We start from the raw sequence: 15,356 nt of genomic DNA on the forward strand, positions 1-15,356 counted from the left end.
ATTAAGAGAAATCCCTTTCCTGCCAATGAAGAGTATTTTCGGCAATCCGTAATACTGCTATTAGCCATCAGGTGAACACCTTACCCAACTTATGAAATCCGGAAGAATCACCCTAGGGCGGCAGTGGCTCAGTGGTTCATGTAGGTTGTCTACAAATCGGAAGTTTGGCGGTTCAATCCCGGACCAAGTGTCAAGGTGTCCTTGAGCAAGACACGTAACCCCAGCTGCTCCCGGCGAGCTGGATGCCGCCTTGCATGGCCGTCGGTGTATGAACGAGTGAGTGAATGGGTGAATGTGAGGCAAAAATTGTAAAGCGCTTTGGATGGCCATAGGTCTGTTAAAAGCGCTATATAAATGCAGTCCAGCTGTAAGTCCGTGTCTGTTTTGAGGATCGCTCTGAATCTGATCTCTATCAAATGCTATTAGGTGTTTTTGAAGAAAGCTACTCATATTTGAGAGGTGATAAAAAGAGAACTAATGAAGGTAGGATGAAACCTTTTTTTTTTTCATTTGATATATTTATATATTTTAAGAACAACATTTTCTGGAAGGCATTAAACTTTTGTGAAATTGTGAAAAATGCTGCCGCTGGCTGGCAGCTTTTTTTAAACAGGTGGCGGGAACACATTAAAATCATACATTGAGCAGGGGCTACTTAAGCAATATCGCTCGAGTAGGAGTGCGATATAGCTCTATATCATCACGGCTGTGATTAGGCCAGAGGCACGAGGCCGCAGGCCGAGTGCCGGAGGCAATCACAGCCGTGATGATATAGAGCTATATCACACGACTCCGAGAGCGATATTGCTTTTATACAACAGTTCGACGGCACACGTTTGAAAAACGAAAACTAGAAAACAACAACGGAGTTATTTTAAAAGCCTCTTTGTTTGAGAACTACTTCTTCCGCCACAGATTTGAGGGCGGCCAGAATGACAGGTAAAACTTTCGGCTGCTTTGAAGCTCATAACAACTCAATGGACGGAAAAGCCGTTTCTTTATATTACCGTTTCTTGGTCACTAAGTGTAGTTTTAAGATTAGTTCAGTCGAGAATGTATATGTATTATATTTAAATCTGCAGTCGATTAGTAAAGATAGCGCCTGTTTGAACGTTTGCTTAGTGAGATTCGGTACGAATGAGAACCAAAGCATGAGCGGACATCAGTGTTCACTCGCCCCGCTGACCACCGCCCTCTCTGGGCTACATCTCTGACAGAGATACCCCGGCTCTCATGTTGGCCTTGTTTGTTTATGATCGTCAAAATGAGATCAAATCAGCAGTATTTGGTGTCATGATCAAACTATTACTTGTTTTTTAATTCATATTTAGTGTCTTTTGTGTTGTTATTGTTTTGGCGCGAGGTAAAAGTTAATAAAACTATTTGTATAACGTTACTATTGCTTTCTCATTTATTCTTAACGTGATACGAGCACTCGATTATTATTATTAAACTTTGTTCTTGTCAGTACTATATAAAACGGTTTTTATAAGTGTCAGAGAGATGTTTTTGCATGCTGCTTATAAATATATCAGTGGCGATATCTCATAACATGTTTTAATAGTCAGGTCACGATAAAGTAAATGATCAATGTCCACATTTAAAAGCTGCGGTGCTTACCTGCTGTTTCACGGTGTTTTCGCGTTCTGATAAGAAATATAGCTCCAGAAAAAAAACGAGTGTTTATATTCCTCTTTCCAAGTGTTAATAATCCACACGATGTGACAAGACATTTCTCCCATTAACTGTAACGTAACATCCAAGAGCGCCGATCTTTGACTAATAACTTCAGATTGGGGATTCAGACTGATTTATGAGCTAGTAAACTAATGAGATACACGGAGAGTGATTCAAACAGCGCGTATGTGTTTTTCCATTCAGAGATGAGCCTGCTTAGGACCTCCATTCACTAGGTGGCGGAATAATACTAAAGGTGAAGCGGCTACAGTGCTGTTATCAGCACAATATCGTATGGCTCTTAGCCAATCAGATTCGAGAACCAGAAAGAACTGTTGTATAATATAAAATATCATGACATTATTACATATGACTTGTGCATTTGTGTCTTTTAATGTCATCTGTTAACTTTATTACTTTGGCATAATGAAACAAAACTTAATATATGACCTCTTGTTTGTCTAAAGCCCGGTACACACCAAAAGATAATCAGGCTGAATTTGGGCCAATTTTCCCTCTCACGACAATCTTAGCTAAAGTCCTGATTGTCTTTGTGGTTGGACCGATTATCTTATCAGATTTCCCTGTGGTGTGCGGCGTAAAGAGCGTCTGAATCTGCTCGAAAACACGTTGAAGGCGCTCCGATCGCAAATCAGAAAAATTCAACATGTTAAATATTTACAATCAGAAATTCTGTTGTGTGGGGTGAACCTCGAGGACACACATGCTGTAGATTGTCACATGACAAAACGATACCCAATCAGAAAGCAGGCTGATAAAAGATGATAAACCATAACATATTGTCCATTTTGTTTGTTTACTGCATAAAGTCACGTTTGACAACGAGAGACATGGCGAGATTTCCTGCGTTTTTTGTGAACATATGTAAAGGGAATTTGGAGATGTGTGGTGATCTGTGTGGCAATAAACACAATTCAGGAACAAAACTGTTAAATCGTATTTTTTCATCATGTTTGTGGCCTCACACATTTTGAACATCTGATAAGATTTAAAAAAATCTTTTGGTGTTTTGATCGCATGGTCAAAGTTGCAACTTAAAGCCGTCTCTGCTCAATGTAGTGTTTATGATTCTGATGATGTATTTGGGCTCATAATATCTCTATTTTGATTCTGGGGGTGACCTGCATATGTGATCATGTGATTCACCTTGATGGAAGCAGATCAATGAAGCAACTGTGTAAATGTCACAGCAAGAGGAAAGAAAGAAGATCTGGAGAAGATCTAAAAGAGAGTTTGGTGAAAAGAGAAAGAGAGAGAAAATTGCAAGCAAATAATTTGCAGTGTTGTAGTTGTAACGGTAGGAAGCCGGGCTGCTGTAATTGCTGATTCTGTCCAGAGAATTGAATGCAATGAAGGCACCTGCTTACAACCAGATTCATTAAGACAGCAGTGGAGAGAGAGAGAGAGAGAGAGAGAGAGAGAGAGAGAGAGAGAGAGTGAGAGATGTGTCCTGGGAAATAAACATTCCTAAATCACATAGTGAAAGGCAGAAAGAGAGAGAGAGACGGACAGAATAAGTGTAAGTGAGAGAGAGAGAGAAGCAGTGTGAAGGAGAAATGAGTGCAGTGCAGAGTCAGGAGTCTCCAGTGCTGCAGTATTAAAGTGAGGGTCTTTCCTTACTGCAGTCTGATTTCATGATGCAGACCACCTTTGCATACTAAGCAAAAATATATATGATTCTGTCTTACTTGGCAATACTGTACACGGCACTGAATTCATCAACAATACTACACAACACTGTACTGTACCACAATACTGTACATGATTATGAAACCTAGTTGCGAAAGGCAGTTGCAAATGCTAGGCTGATAATGACGCTGTGTTGGAAACTCAAATTCACATTTATACAGAGACAACTATTCCAGAATGCATTGTGATGGGTTTGTTGGTGGGTGAATTGAGAGAATTATTAACTTTATTTAGCTACAGAGCGTCGCATAAACCGTAAAAAATAGTACAATGTGCTATGAATTAGGCAGCCCAGTCTCACGAGATTTCGTGGAATAGTCACGAATTTCTGTTTATGTTTCATTGTCACGTATTGGTTACTCAAATGTTTTGTCCTATTTTTTACCATTGTCGCTTCGGTTAAGGGTTAGATTTACATAAAATGACATCCTTACCCAAACCCAACTCTAACCCTAAATCAGAAAATATAAAAACATTAATCGGAAAAAGATTGTTAAACCAATACTTAAAGTGACATCCTAACGCAAACACCAAATCTAACCCTAAACCGAAGTGACAATGGTTTGAAAATAGGAAAAAGCAGTTGAGTAATCAATACATGAGAATGACACGTAAACAGAAATTCCTGATACGATCACGAAAAAATGCATCAATATCATGACTATATCACGAAATTTCGTGAGACTGGATAGCAGCACGAATTTGTTCCCATGTTTTATTAAAATGTGAGCATGTTTTACTAATTCATGCTTTTTGGTAAATCGTGGCACCATTTTCCTAATTCATTCCCTCATTTTAGGTAAATTGTGGACATGTTTGAAAGACAGTTTCAGCAGCAACATAAACAAACGGTTTGTGGACTAAACACAACGTCTGGTAGATATCCACATAGAATCAATAACAACAGAGTCCTTTTACAGTAGTTTATGTCTGATAACAAATCACAAGTAAATTACCTTTGTTCATATATCATATCTAATGCATATCAACTATTACACTGCACTAACGTTACCATAAAATAAAAGGGGTGGGGGTTAATGCTAGTTCATGCATTTTGACTTATTAACACAGTTAAAGAGCTGTAATCTTCATGCTAAACAAATGTAAAGTGTCAAAAAAAAAGTTGAGCTTGTGACAGAGTGTTTCTGGGTTAAACTCAAGCCTCCGCTTTCTTACAAGTTTTAGAAAGTTTTTTTTGAGCATGTTACGTACATGTTACGTATCATTGACCCCATATTCCTTTTATGGACGCTTCCTCCAGAAAAGCACGCCCACACGTCAATCACAGTGAGAACGAGGACGCTCATTAACATTGTTCCTTCGAGTAGAGATGACAGGCATCACTGCACACCACAGCTTTGTTTTACAGATCGGAAGTTCCATAGATAAGTATAAAGGCTAGATGTGGAGTCTCTAACGTCATCACCTGGCGGCCATCTTACCACAGGCAGCTCGCTCACTCATAGCATTGAGTTTTAATGATGCATACTTTTAAATGACCATAACTTGCTCAATTAACGTGGCTATAATTCTGGATGCTTTAATTTTAATTTTTTTTATAAGTATGCAGTGTCATAGGTACATCTTTGACCAGAGGCGTCATGCACCAATTTTTTTTAGGGGGGCACCGCTCACAAAAATTTGTGCATAGAATTTTTCCACTTTTCCATGGCACTTACATTTCTAACAATTTGAGCGCTTCTGCCTTCATGCAAAAACTTCCAAAATAAAAGTGTTGACTAACTTGCATATCAAATACTATTCAATCAGAATAATTACATATTGGCATCATATTAACATCTGAAACGGCAAGTTTTGTTTATTTACGTTTTGTTTAATGACTTTTTTAATTGTGAAATTAATGCTATTTTGCACAGCAACTGCATTATCCTATAAAATTAATGTCATTTTAAATCCATAAAGTATATAATCAACAAAAAATAGCATAAGCTATAGCCACGTGATTGAAGTTAATGTTCAATAATGATAAAAAAATATGTTTAGATAAAATAGAGGAACGGATTTTTGCATATGTGAGCATGTATGATTCCGCGCCCCCATGAACTCTGGCGAACTTTGGCATTGTACCAAGATAAATCTAAAAATCTACTAATATAACATTGAGACGGTCACATTTTAAACCATACATTTTCTACACAGAGGAGGTTAACTGCACATTACCGTACTGGGGTCTGAAATTTTTTTTGAGCGTTTCTTACACGTTTTAATTCCTCAGATAGCAAAATGCAGCAGCAACAGCAAAGAGCTTGTGAGTGCGCTCAGACTCTGATGACGTCTGCGACTGCGCCGACTGCAGCGCCAAAGTAAGGGAACATGATCAAAACACAATCAAAATTACAAAAATCTCTGAAAACTGACAAGGATGCAAAAGGCAAGTAACAGATTAATGGACGCTTCTTTGATTTTGAGGTTGCATGCAAGTGCCCCTCAGTTTGAATGGGCATGACGCCTCTGCTCTGATGTTTATAACAAACCAAATCTTTTGAAAATCGGTAGAAAATTAAGCAAGTTATGGTCATTTAAAAGTACATGCTCCATTAAAACACAATGCTACGAGTGAGCGCCCTGTGGTAAGATGGCCGCCAAATGCAGACGTTCCACTCAATTGGCAAGCAGCACGGCCGAGACATCTAGACTTTATACATATCTATGGGAAGTTCACTTCGGTTCAGGGGCGTAACCACGACAGCGCACATGTGTCCGATGAAACGTCTATTAGTTCATGCCCAAAGTGTCAAAAACCATTGGGACGCTAATTGTGACGCTAAATACACTATTTACCTAAACTGATTTAATAAATGAACTGTTTAATAAAAAACAAATGATGAAAACAAATTACTAATTTGTGGTCACAGAAAAAGATCTATATTTTCACATCTCATGTGCAGGGTTCTAAATTTAGCCGATACTATAAAGGTCATTTTATATTTATATTCCTATTGGCCTGCCAACCGTTTTGGCCCAATGTCCTAATTTCTTTTTTAATGTATTTAATCATTATTGTTTTATTACCTGCCCACTGTAGCCACATGATTCTGTAATTGAACAAAGTAACAATCTGTTTTCACAGTGCAGTGGTAGAAATCTAGTGCCAGAGCTCAATGCATCAATCCCACAATGCACCTGGAGAGAGTGATGCTCCACTTCCGATTGAGAAATCAGTTGATAGCACTTTCTCACCTTAAAACACAATAAAAATGCAATCCATAGCAATGTATGCAGCAATGTTGCAGTAGTGTATTAATAGCTGTGTATGTGTGTGTATTAGCAGTTGTGTGTTTGGTTGTGTGTTTGATGATAGATGCTGCGATCCCATTGCGAACCCCACTACTGCTGCTCTCAGAATGAAGAAGGTTGCTAAGATACGCCGAGCTTATATTAGATTATCTTATCTGTTGTTACTATATTTTCCCCAGCACTGTGAAACCTTTATTAATTTGGAAATTTACCCAGCTGGAGAATTAAGAAGCTGCTATGTGTACAGCGGCACCATCTCATATCTCTCTCTCTCTCTCTCTCTCTCTCTCTCTCTCTCTCTCTCTCTCTCTCTCTCTCTCTCTCTCTCTGATGGGTTCAACATCCAGAACTCCCCCAGGTTTTATGTCGGCCCCTCCTCTTTACAAAGACTGGCTTGATAAACAGCAGTAAGCCGCTGTAATCTGCATCCCCGGGGCCTCTGGCTTCATTTGATACCCCTCTAACCAATAAGACATGCAAGCAAACAAAGCGGTGATGTCATCTCTTACAAAAGCCATTGGTGGAGATGTGAGGCCGTGGTCCTCGTGTTAATTATATTAGCTTGCGTGCCATCAGTCGGCAGCTACTGGCCACTTCAGTGTGTGTTTGTTGTTGTCTAAAGTGTTTGTAATATATATGAATGTACAGTGAAAGTGGCCACATGGATGTATTTTATTCAATAATCTCTGTTTATTGCACTTAAAAGTGTTAAAGCATTAAGTAGTGAAGATATTAACCTTAAAGACAATTAATACAGCTTAATAATTTATTTAATCTTTAACATAAGGCCTGTTTTTGTGCTGCTGAAGAAAGAAACCTGTTCAGAATTGCAGTAGGGGAGAACCGGGGCAAAAGTAAGGTGGGACGAAAGTAACAAAGCGATTTTCTCCCAGCCCTGATAACATTTGCATCCCAAACTATGACACCATCTTAAACACACAAACCGTTGACAGAACTGACAAATATTGCGTTATTTACTCACCGTTTTCCACGAGTAGATCCAGAAAGGTGTTTTCAACCATGATAAGTAAATTCCAAAAGCGGTCATTTTTTTCTTATAACGCATTGTGTTTCTCGTATCATGTGTTTCAATTCTGATCAATTTACAGGTTTTTTAGTGACCTAACACATCCTGAAGTTTGACTTCTCTGAGTTTTTCAAAATAAAAGTAAATCGTCTTTAAATTTGAGGAGATCTTGTCTGGACGAACACTTGTTACTTTTGTCCCGCTGCTACTGTTGTATATGTTGAAAATTGATATTATTCTAATTTGATTTAATTTCATCTTCATAGTGTTGAAAAAATTTTTATTCTCAACAATTTAAGTTTGTACTGTTGGTTGCTGTAGTACCGAGCCCCTAAGGTGACATTGGAGTAAAAAAAATCTAAAGTTTAGTTTCATGTGCTCACGCGAAACCTTCATGTGCAGAATTTTTATTAAGTTTAGTTCCCCGTGGTCACGTGAAACTTTCGAAACTTTTCGAAACTATCGCAAGCGCACGTGAAACTATCGCGTGAGCACGTGAAAGCAAAAGTTTCACGTGCGCACGCGATAGTTTCATGTGAGCACGCAAAACTAAACGCGGTAGTTTCATGTGAGCACGCGATAGTTTCACGTGCGATAGTTTCACGTTTTTTCTCCATGTCCCCTTAGGGGCTCCGTACTTTTGAAACATTTGATAAAACTGAAATTTAAAATGAAAATGTAATTTCATAATTTTTTTACAAAGATAAATTACAAAATATGTTTTGCAATTACATATTAACGAGGTCATAGTTATGTATATTTAGTAAAAAATAATCTGTCTTGTTTTGTTGTGTTACTTTTGACCCTGCAGGTGGGGTCAAAAGTAACACATTCACTACTTATGTTCAAAGTGAAATTCGCCATTTTAAATATTTACAAAATTCCACGTGGTATTGATAGACCACACTTGTGAGTTATTGACCACAGCAAAAATATATTGCTGTCTAAAAAATTATCTTTAAAAATTAAGTTTTTCTGAAAAATTGTACTTTCGCCCCTGCTCTCCCCTATACTGCATAGTGCTCACAAAATATAAAATGTTTTATATAAAAATATAAAATGTCGACAGTTTCATCAAATAAGAGTTAAGATAAAATAAGATGAAAAATAAGTCATGATTGAAATAGTTTATTATTCAGACTAAAAATCAAACACATTGCATTGTGGGATGCTCTGCACACTGCACACTTCGGCATGTGTACTGGGTCATCTAGAAAATTGTCACATACTGTGCACAGTACACATACTGTATACTTGATAAAAGAGTGATATCAGTGCATCTTTTCTACATTCATGACACATCCGTATTGAACTGATAGATTATTTTCCCAGGCTGGCAACAATAGGATATAGAAAGCTCATTTGAAATTCTGTCACCTTGACATTGTTCATCTATTTTCTCTCTGTTGTTCCCTCTGGATTGCTTGTCATTGCTGTAGATTCACCTTCAGGGTCATTTGTTTGTATGAGATGTTTTCTTGCTTAGGATTCTGCATTGATTCATTAATCCATTCCTAATTATCTCATCGAGAGCTTCGATCGGCTCATTTCCCGACATCTTTTGCCCCGTTCGCATGCACGCCTGGGTTGTTTCATATGAACTTCGCCTCTGTAAACTCAATGCAGGACTGTGATGAGACACGGCCACGTTAGCATAATCCAGTTAACATCAATTTTAAAGAATACATGCAGGCAGACGTTTGCTTGTTTCCATTGTAACAGACATTCAATACAAGCTACTCGATGTCTAGTGTAACACGCAGATCGTTCTATAACTCTTCCTGTAGTCATTTCAATTACTGACTACCCAGGTCAGAAAGACGTATTTTATGTATTAAAAATATACTTAAAATACAAATATTATGTTTATAATACATTTGTACTTCCAACATACTTATTTGAAGTGTATTAAAAATATGTTAAATTGCATTTAAATGTATTTTTTTAAAAGTATACTAGAAGTACTCTGGTAATAAATATATACTTAATTACATTTTAAAGAAATATGCTAAACTTAAGAATATTTTTTATGTATTTATATTAAGTGTACTAGAAGTACATTAGTAATAAATATATACTTACATTTTAAAGAAATATGCTAAACTTAAGAATATTTTTTATGTATTTATATTAAGTGTACTAGAAGTACACTGGTAATAAATATATACTTAATTACATTTTAAAGAAATATGCTAAACTTAAAGTCGCAATGAAATTGAAATGAAAAACGACATATATTTTTGTAATATTGTGGTATTATTAACAAATGACTTATCTGTGAGCTTTATTATTTTTAAAAAAAATTGTGTGTGCTCATAATCTTTAATCAAAAATGCAAATCTCCTTCCCTCCTCAAAACGATCTCTCTTCACTTCCGGTCAAAAGTATGGCAGGTGGGCGGGGTCTGGGAGAAGATCGCAGCGATTAGCAATTAGCAACACGACCCAACTTCAAACGATCCAATCAGATCTTGATGGACAAATTCAAATCCAGCCCTGCCTTATTTCATCTCAAAAGCCGTTTCATTCGGATATACGTCACCATGAGGAAAATAAGGCAATCGCTACTTCCGTTTCATGGCGACTTTAAAAATATTTGTAATGTATTTATATTAAGTGTACTAGAAGTACATTAGTAATAAATATAATTACATTTAAAAAAATATATGCTAAACTTAAGAATATTTTAATGTATTTATATTAAGTGTTCTAGAAGTGTGCTGGTAATAAATATGTAATAACCTTTTCATTGCCATTAAAATGAAATTACTGAACCGAAACATAACGGCATGAAAAAAATGCTCAGTTACAGTCATGTCTGATGCACTTAGAGGGAATTGCATCAAAACTCCTCATATGCTCTCATTATCAATTTCACATGAACTTAGCTGATGCTTAAAAATGATAGCAAAGGCAGACCTCTGTTCATCACTCAGATCATCATCATCACAATCTTCATCTTACTGTAGGTGAAGGTTGTCATCCTGTTTACTTTGATGATTAATGTTTCTAGTCTTATTGTGCACGATTTATCTGTGCACATTATTCAGACAAATGCTTGCCTTCATAATCTATCTTGAGCTTTTTATTTGAACGGTCAAAAAGTCAACATGAAGGCTAATAAAAAAGCTGGTTTAATGTCCTTTTAGCAGATAATTGATAGCAGAATCCTGACACTGATCACTGTACATCTGCTCTTATTAATAAACATTAGAAATGTCCTCTTTCTTTTTGTTTTGCAGTAAGCGACAGCTGCTTTAGGAATCTCGCTGAGGATCGCAGCGGGGTCAACCTCAAAGATCTCGTACACGACCCGTCCTTGTGAGTCACCACATACACACACATCTCCGTGATCCTTTAACCCTCACACAGCAGAGGTTTTTTATTTTCATAATTTTATATCTCATTGTCTGCACTACACAATGTAAGTTTGTTATCTCGGGAGACTGAGATGACTAGTTAAGACAAGCAAACCGGTCTAGCATTCAACTAGACTAGTCTTTATCCAGCAAGGGCAACATTCCTTTACGGCAAAAAAAGTGTATATTTTAAAATATATTTCAGAATACATATATATATAAAATGGCCAAAAAAATATGTTTTGGAATATGTTTACAAAAAGCATTTAAAGGTGCGGTGTGTAATTTTTAGAAGGATCTCTTGACAGAAATGCAAAATAATATACAAAACTAAATTATCATGGGTGTTTAAAGACCTTTTTATAATGAATCGTTATGTGTTTATTGCCTTAGAATGAGACGTTTTTATCTACACACACCGGGGGTCCTCTTACATGGAAGCCGCCATTTTGTGCAGCCATGTTTCTACAAAAGCCCTTAACGGACAAGCTTTTTTACTAAGGTGTCTCCAACGATGACATGTTTGTCCGGTGGTGGCTACCGTAGCTTCTCTATGTGTTTCGAAAGCAAGAGGTGAGCAGTGGACTGAGCCGTTGGTTGCAATTCACAACCTGAACACTAGATGCTGCTAAAATGTACACACTGCTCCTTTAAAAATAAGTTGTATTTAGGATATATTTCAAATATATTTTAGCAAAGAAAACTTTTTTGCCATATGGGATATAAAATTAGAAATGTATTTGCTGGCCCTTGAAATACATTTTGAAATGTATGTTGATATATGAATGTTAAAGGGACACTCCACTTTTTTTGAAAATATGCTAATTTTCCAGCTCCCCTAGAGTTAAACATTTGATTTTTACCTTTTTTGGAATTAATTCGGCTGATCTCTGGGTCTGGTGCTGGCACTTTTGGCATGGCTTGGCACGGTCCATTGAGTCTGATTGGACCATTAGCATTGCACCTAAAAAAAAATGACCAAAGAGTTTTGATATTTGATATTAAAACTTGACTCTTCTGTAGTTATATCACTGCAGCAGGCTTAATGATATTACGCAGTACCCGAAAATAGTCCCCTTAGTATCTTAGGGGACTATTTTCGGTCAGTGCGTAATATCACTACGCCTGCTGCAGCCATGTTAATTCAGCAATTAAGTCCTTGATTATTACACATGAATGAGAGTATAGTTCATACATATCTGCCTAGAAAAACATAACTTTTTTGTCGGCCTGTGTACACAATGTAACTACAGAAGAGTCAAGTTTTACATTGGAAAAATATTAAAACTCTTTGGTTATTTTTGAGCGTGATGCTAATGGTCTAATCAGATTCAATGGATTATGCTAAGCTATGCTAAAAGTGCTAGCGCCAGAACCGTAGATCAGCTGAATGGATTCCAAAACTGTAAAAATCATGTTTAACTCTAGGGGAGCTGGAAAATGAGCATATTTTCAAAAAAAGTGAAGTGTCCCTTTAAAACGAAATATGTTATCACATTCTAATATATATATATATATATATATTTTTAGGATTGACATTCTACACAATGTGTTTAGCATATATTAATACTTATGTTTAATATTTAATATATTTTTCTGCCAGAGAAATGTATGTTTAGGCCGTATGGGTCAACGTGTCATTTAGTTTCGATGAGTCTCATCTCATAAGCAGTATTATTTGTGTGGTTCATGTTTGTGAGGTTGATGGGAGTTTGGTGCTCATGAAGAACTGAGGCATGCTAATACACTGAATTACTGAAGAGAGAAACATTACAGTCGCCCTAATCGTTGAACGCTCCAGTTCAGACTGTTAAACATAGTCTTGCATTGAACGCTTGATGGATATTAATGTTAGAGAAATTGATTGTCACACTGAGATGGAAATGTGTGTGAGACATAACAGACAGTATAAACTAAATATAATACACAAAATACACATCACATACCTTAAATATGGCATATCATTCACAAAAAAACATTAGGAATGTGACATTCAGAATATAATGTCAAACGGGACATGATTTTATTAGACTGGATTTGTTTGGCTCATGAAAACTAGGCTTGGTTAAATCAGCAGATCACAATACTTAAAGGGGTCATATAGTGAAAATGTTAGCATTGCCACTTTGTAGGTTTGAGCAAAAATGTGTCGTTTTGGGTGTGTCTTTTAAAATGCAAATGAGCGGATGAAGTGCAAACACTGATCACAATGATGGTGGTTTGATGCAATTCAAACTCAATTGTGCTGTCAATTATTTTTTCTCTTCCTCTTCTCTCTGCACTAAATGGCAGTGCTGTGGTTGGATAGTGCAGATTAAGGGGGCGGTATTATTCTAATAAGATAGCCTTATGACATCATAATGAAAGCCAAATTTCAATGACCTGTTTTTGCTCACACCTACAAAGTGGCAATGCTAACATTTTCACGATATGACCCCTTTAATATATTGTAATACACAATAATGACAGATTAATTGTGCACATTAAAACCACATTTATTATTAAAGGAATACTTCACCCCGAAATACATCTTATCTTTTCATTGTGTATATCCTTACAAAAATTAAACAGATTTTTGGCATATCGATTACCATTGGCAAAACCATATAGTAACCATGGTTTATCCATGGTTTCTGTAGCAAAACCCTAGTTATTTTGTAGTAACCAGCAGGGTGTAGGGGTGAGCGGTGCACTGTCAAAAGATCTCCTTATAATTTCTGAAAAGTCTTTTGGTTAACAACTCCTAACTGATAGCTGGGATTGAACATGTTTAAACAGTGGGGTTATATTTGCTGAAATATATTACGGAATACAAAATATGTTTTTTGTAAATACATTTTAAAGTATTAAAAAATATATTTATGTAAACATAACAGTTTTAAAAAGGTTAAAATGAAATATAGCTTCAACTTTAAAAATATACTTTATAAAATTAACTTGTATTTAGAATATATTTAAAATATATTTAGGCAAAATCCCATATGGCATTTTTGCCATATGGGATATAAAATTAGAAATCTATTAGCTTGCCCTTGAAAAACTTTTTGAAATATATGATATATGAATGTTAAAACTGAATATATTTCCAAATTCAAAAATATAAAAATATATATTCATTTGAGCATGACATAGCCTACTACAAAATTTATTTAGCATATATTTAAAATATATTTTTGCCAGAGAATTTGTTTTCTTTGCCGACGTTGTCCCAGAGGTCAGTTTTATTACTAGTTAGACCGATAAACATAGACCTAAAGTTAAATCTGTGGCAACGCACATGCGTCCAATGAAACCGTCTATAGTTGTTTTTGTTAGTTTAACTTTAGTAAAACCATGGTTAATTTTCATAGTGACTAGTGGTAATGATAACTGTTAGTTGTTAATAAATGTTTCTATGGCTGAATAAGTAGAGCATTGCATTAACAGCGCAAAGTTCATGAACACATATAATGATAATGGCTGCTTTAACTAACTTGTTGTTCCCCATAATATAATATAACTCCTTTCAATACTGTAATATTTGCATGCTTTTTATTTATCATTACATACATGTGCAGCGTGCTTATAGTGGATAGACACATTAGTGTCAGTCTTACTAATGCAATACTAAAAATATCCTGTGAATAAATCAGACCTGTGACATGATGTTCATTTTTCATTGACCCTGGTTAGAAAGCCAGCCGGATGCCTTAAGAGAAAAAGACAAAGACATCAGCTGACCCGGGGCATGCTGGGATACTCTGAAGACAACTCACTTGTTTTACTCTCATGGCTCATATGTATCAGATCAGAAAATTAAACCTTTATTTAGGATCGGTGATGTTTGGATTGTATTGTAGCAGTTATCTTACCAATTCATATTCATTGTGTTTTGAAAATATTGTCAAGGTTAAAAAAGTAGCGTGCTAAAGTCATTTTTAAGTATGTATTTGAATGATCACAAGTAATTTATAATCAATTTAAACACAGCTTCCATTGATTTTCATTGTGCTCTGTCTTGTGTTGTTTTTGCCATGTTTGCAACACCTTCAGGTCTTGCTAAAGATATTGGGCATGCAGATGATGTCATTCTTTAGAGGTTGATGATTGGCTCTTTATACTGGAAGCAGGACTAAAGCGCCAAATTGACCATTGTGATCTCCCCTATAGAGTACCACAGGGATAACATTTTTGTAGGCCAACCCAGAAGTTAGCGGGACACTGGTTTCCATTAGTGTCTCCCATACACTTTTAGATAAAATAAGCTCTGTGTGTAACAAAAGTTTAACACACTTACACATTTTGTCCAACACAACTGAACACAACTTTTATGAATTTTGAAGTCTA

The 15,356-nt window shown here is 36.2% G+C and overlaps 1 protein-coding gene across 3 annotated transcripts in view; it reads left to right on the forward strand.

Annotated features, from left to right (window-relative positions):
- Window positions 1-15,356, forward strand: part of gphnb (gephyrin b) — a 61,557-nt gene that overhangs the window by 11,639 nt on the left and 34,562 nt on the right. For all 3 annotated transcript variants that reach the window (XM_055186468.2, XM_055186469.2, XM_055186470.2), the window contains exon 2: window positions 10,914-10,992. In XM_055186468.2, the coding sequence (XP_055042443.1) occupies window positions 10,914-10,992 (79 nt within the window). The remainder of the gene's footprint in view (window positions 1-10,913; window positions 10,993-15,356) is intronic.

This window comes from Misgurnus anguillicaudatus, chromosome 18, assembly GCF_027580225.2.
Source record: "Misgurnus anguillicaudatus chromosome 18, ASM2758022v2, whole genome shotgun sequence".
Lineage (NCBI taxonomy): Eukaryota > Metazoa > Chordata > Actinopteri > Cypriniformes > Cobitidae > Misgurnus > Misgurnus anguillicaudatus.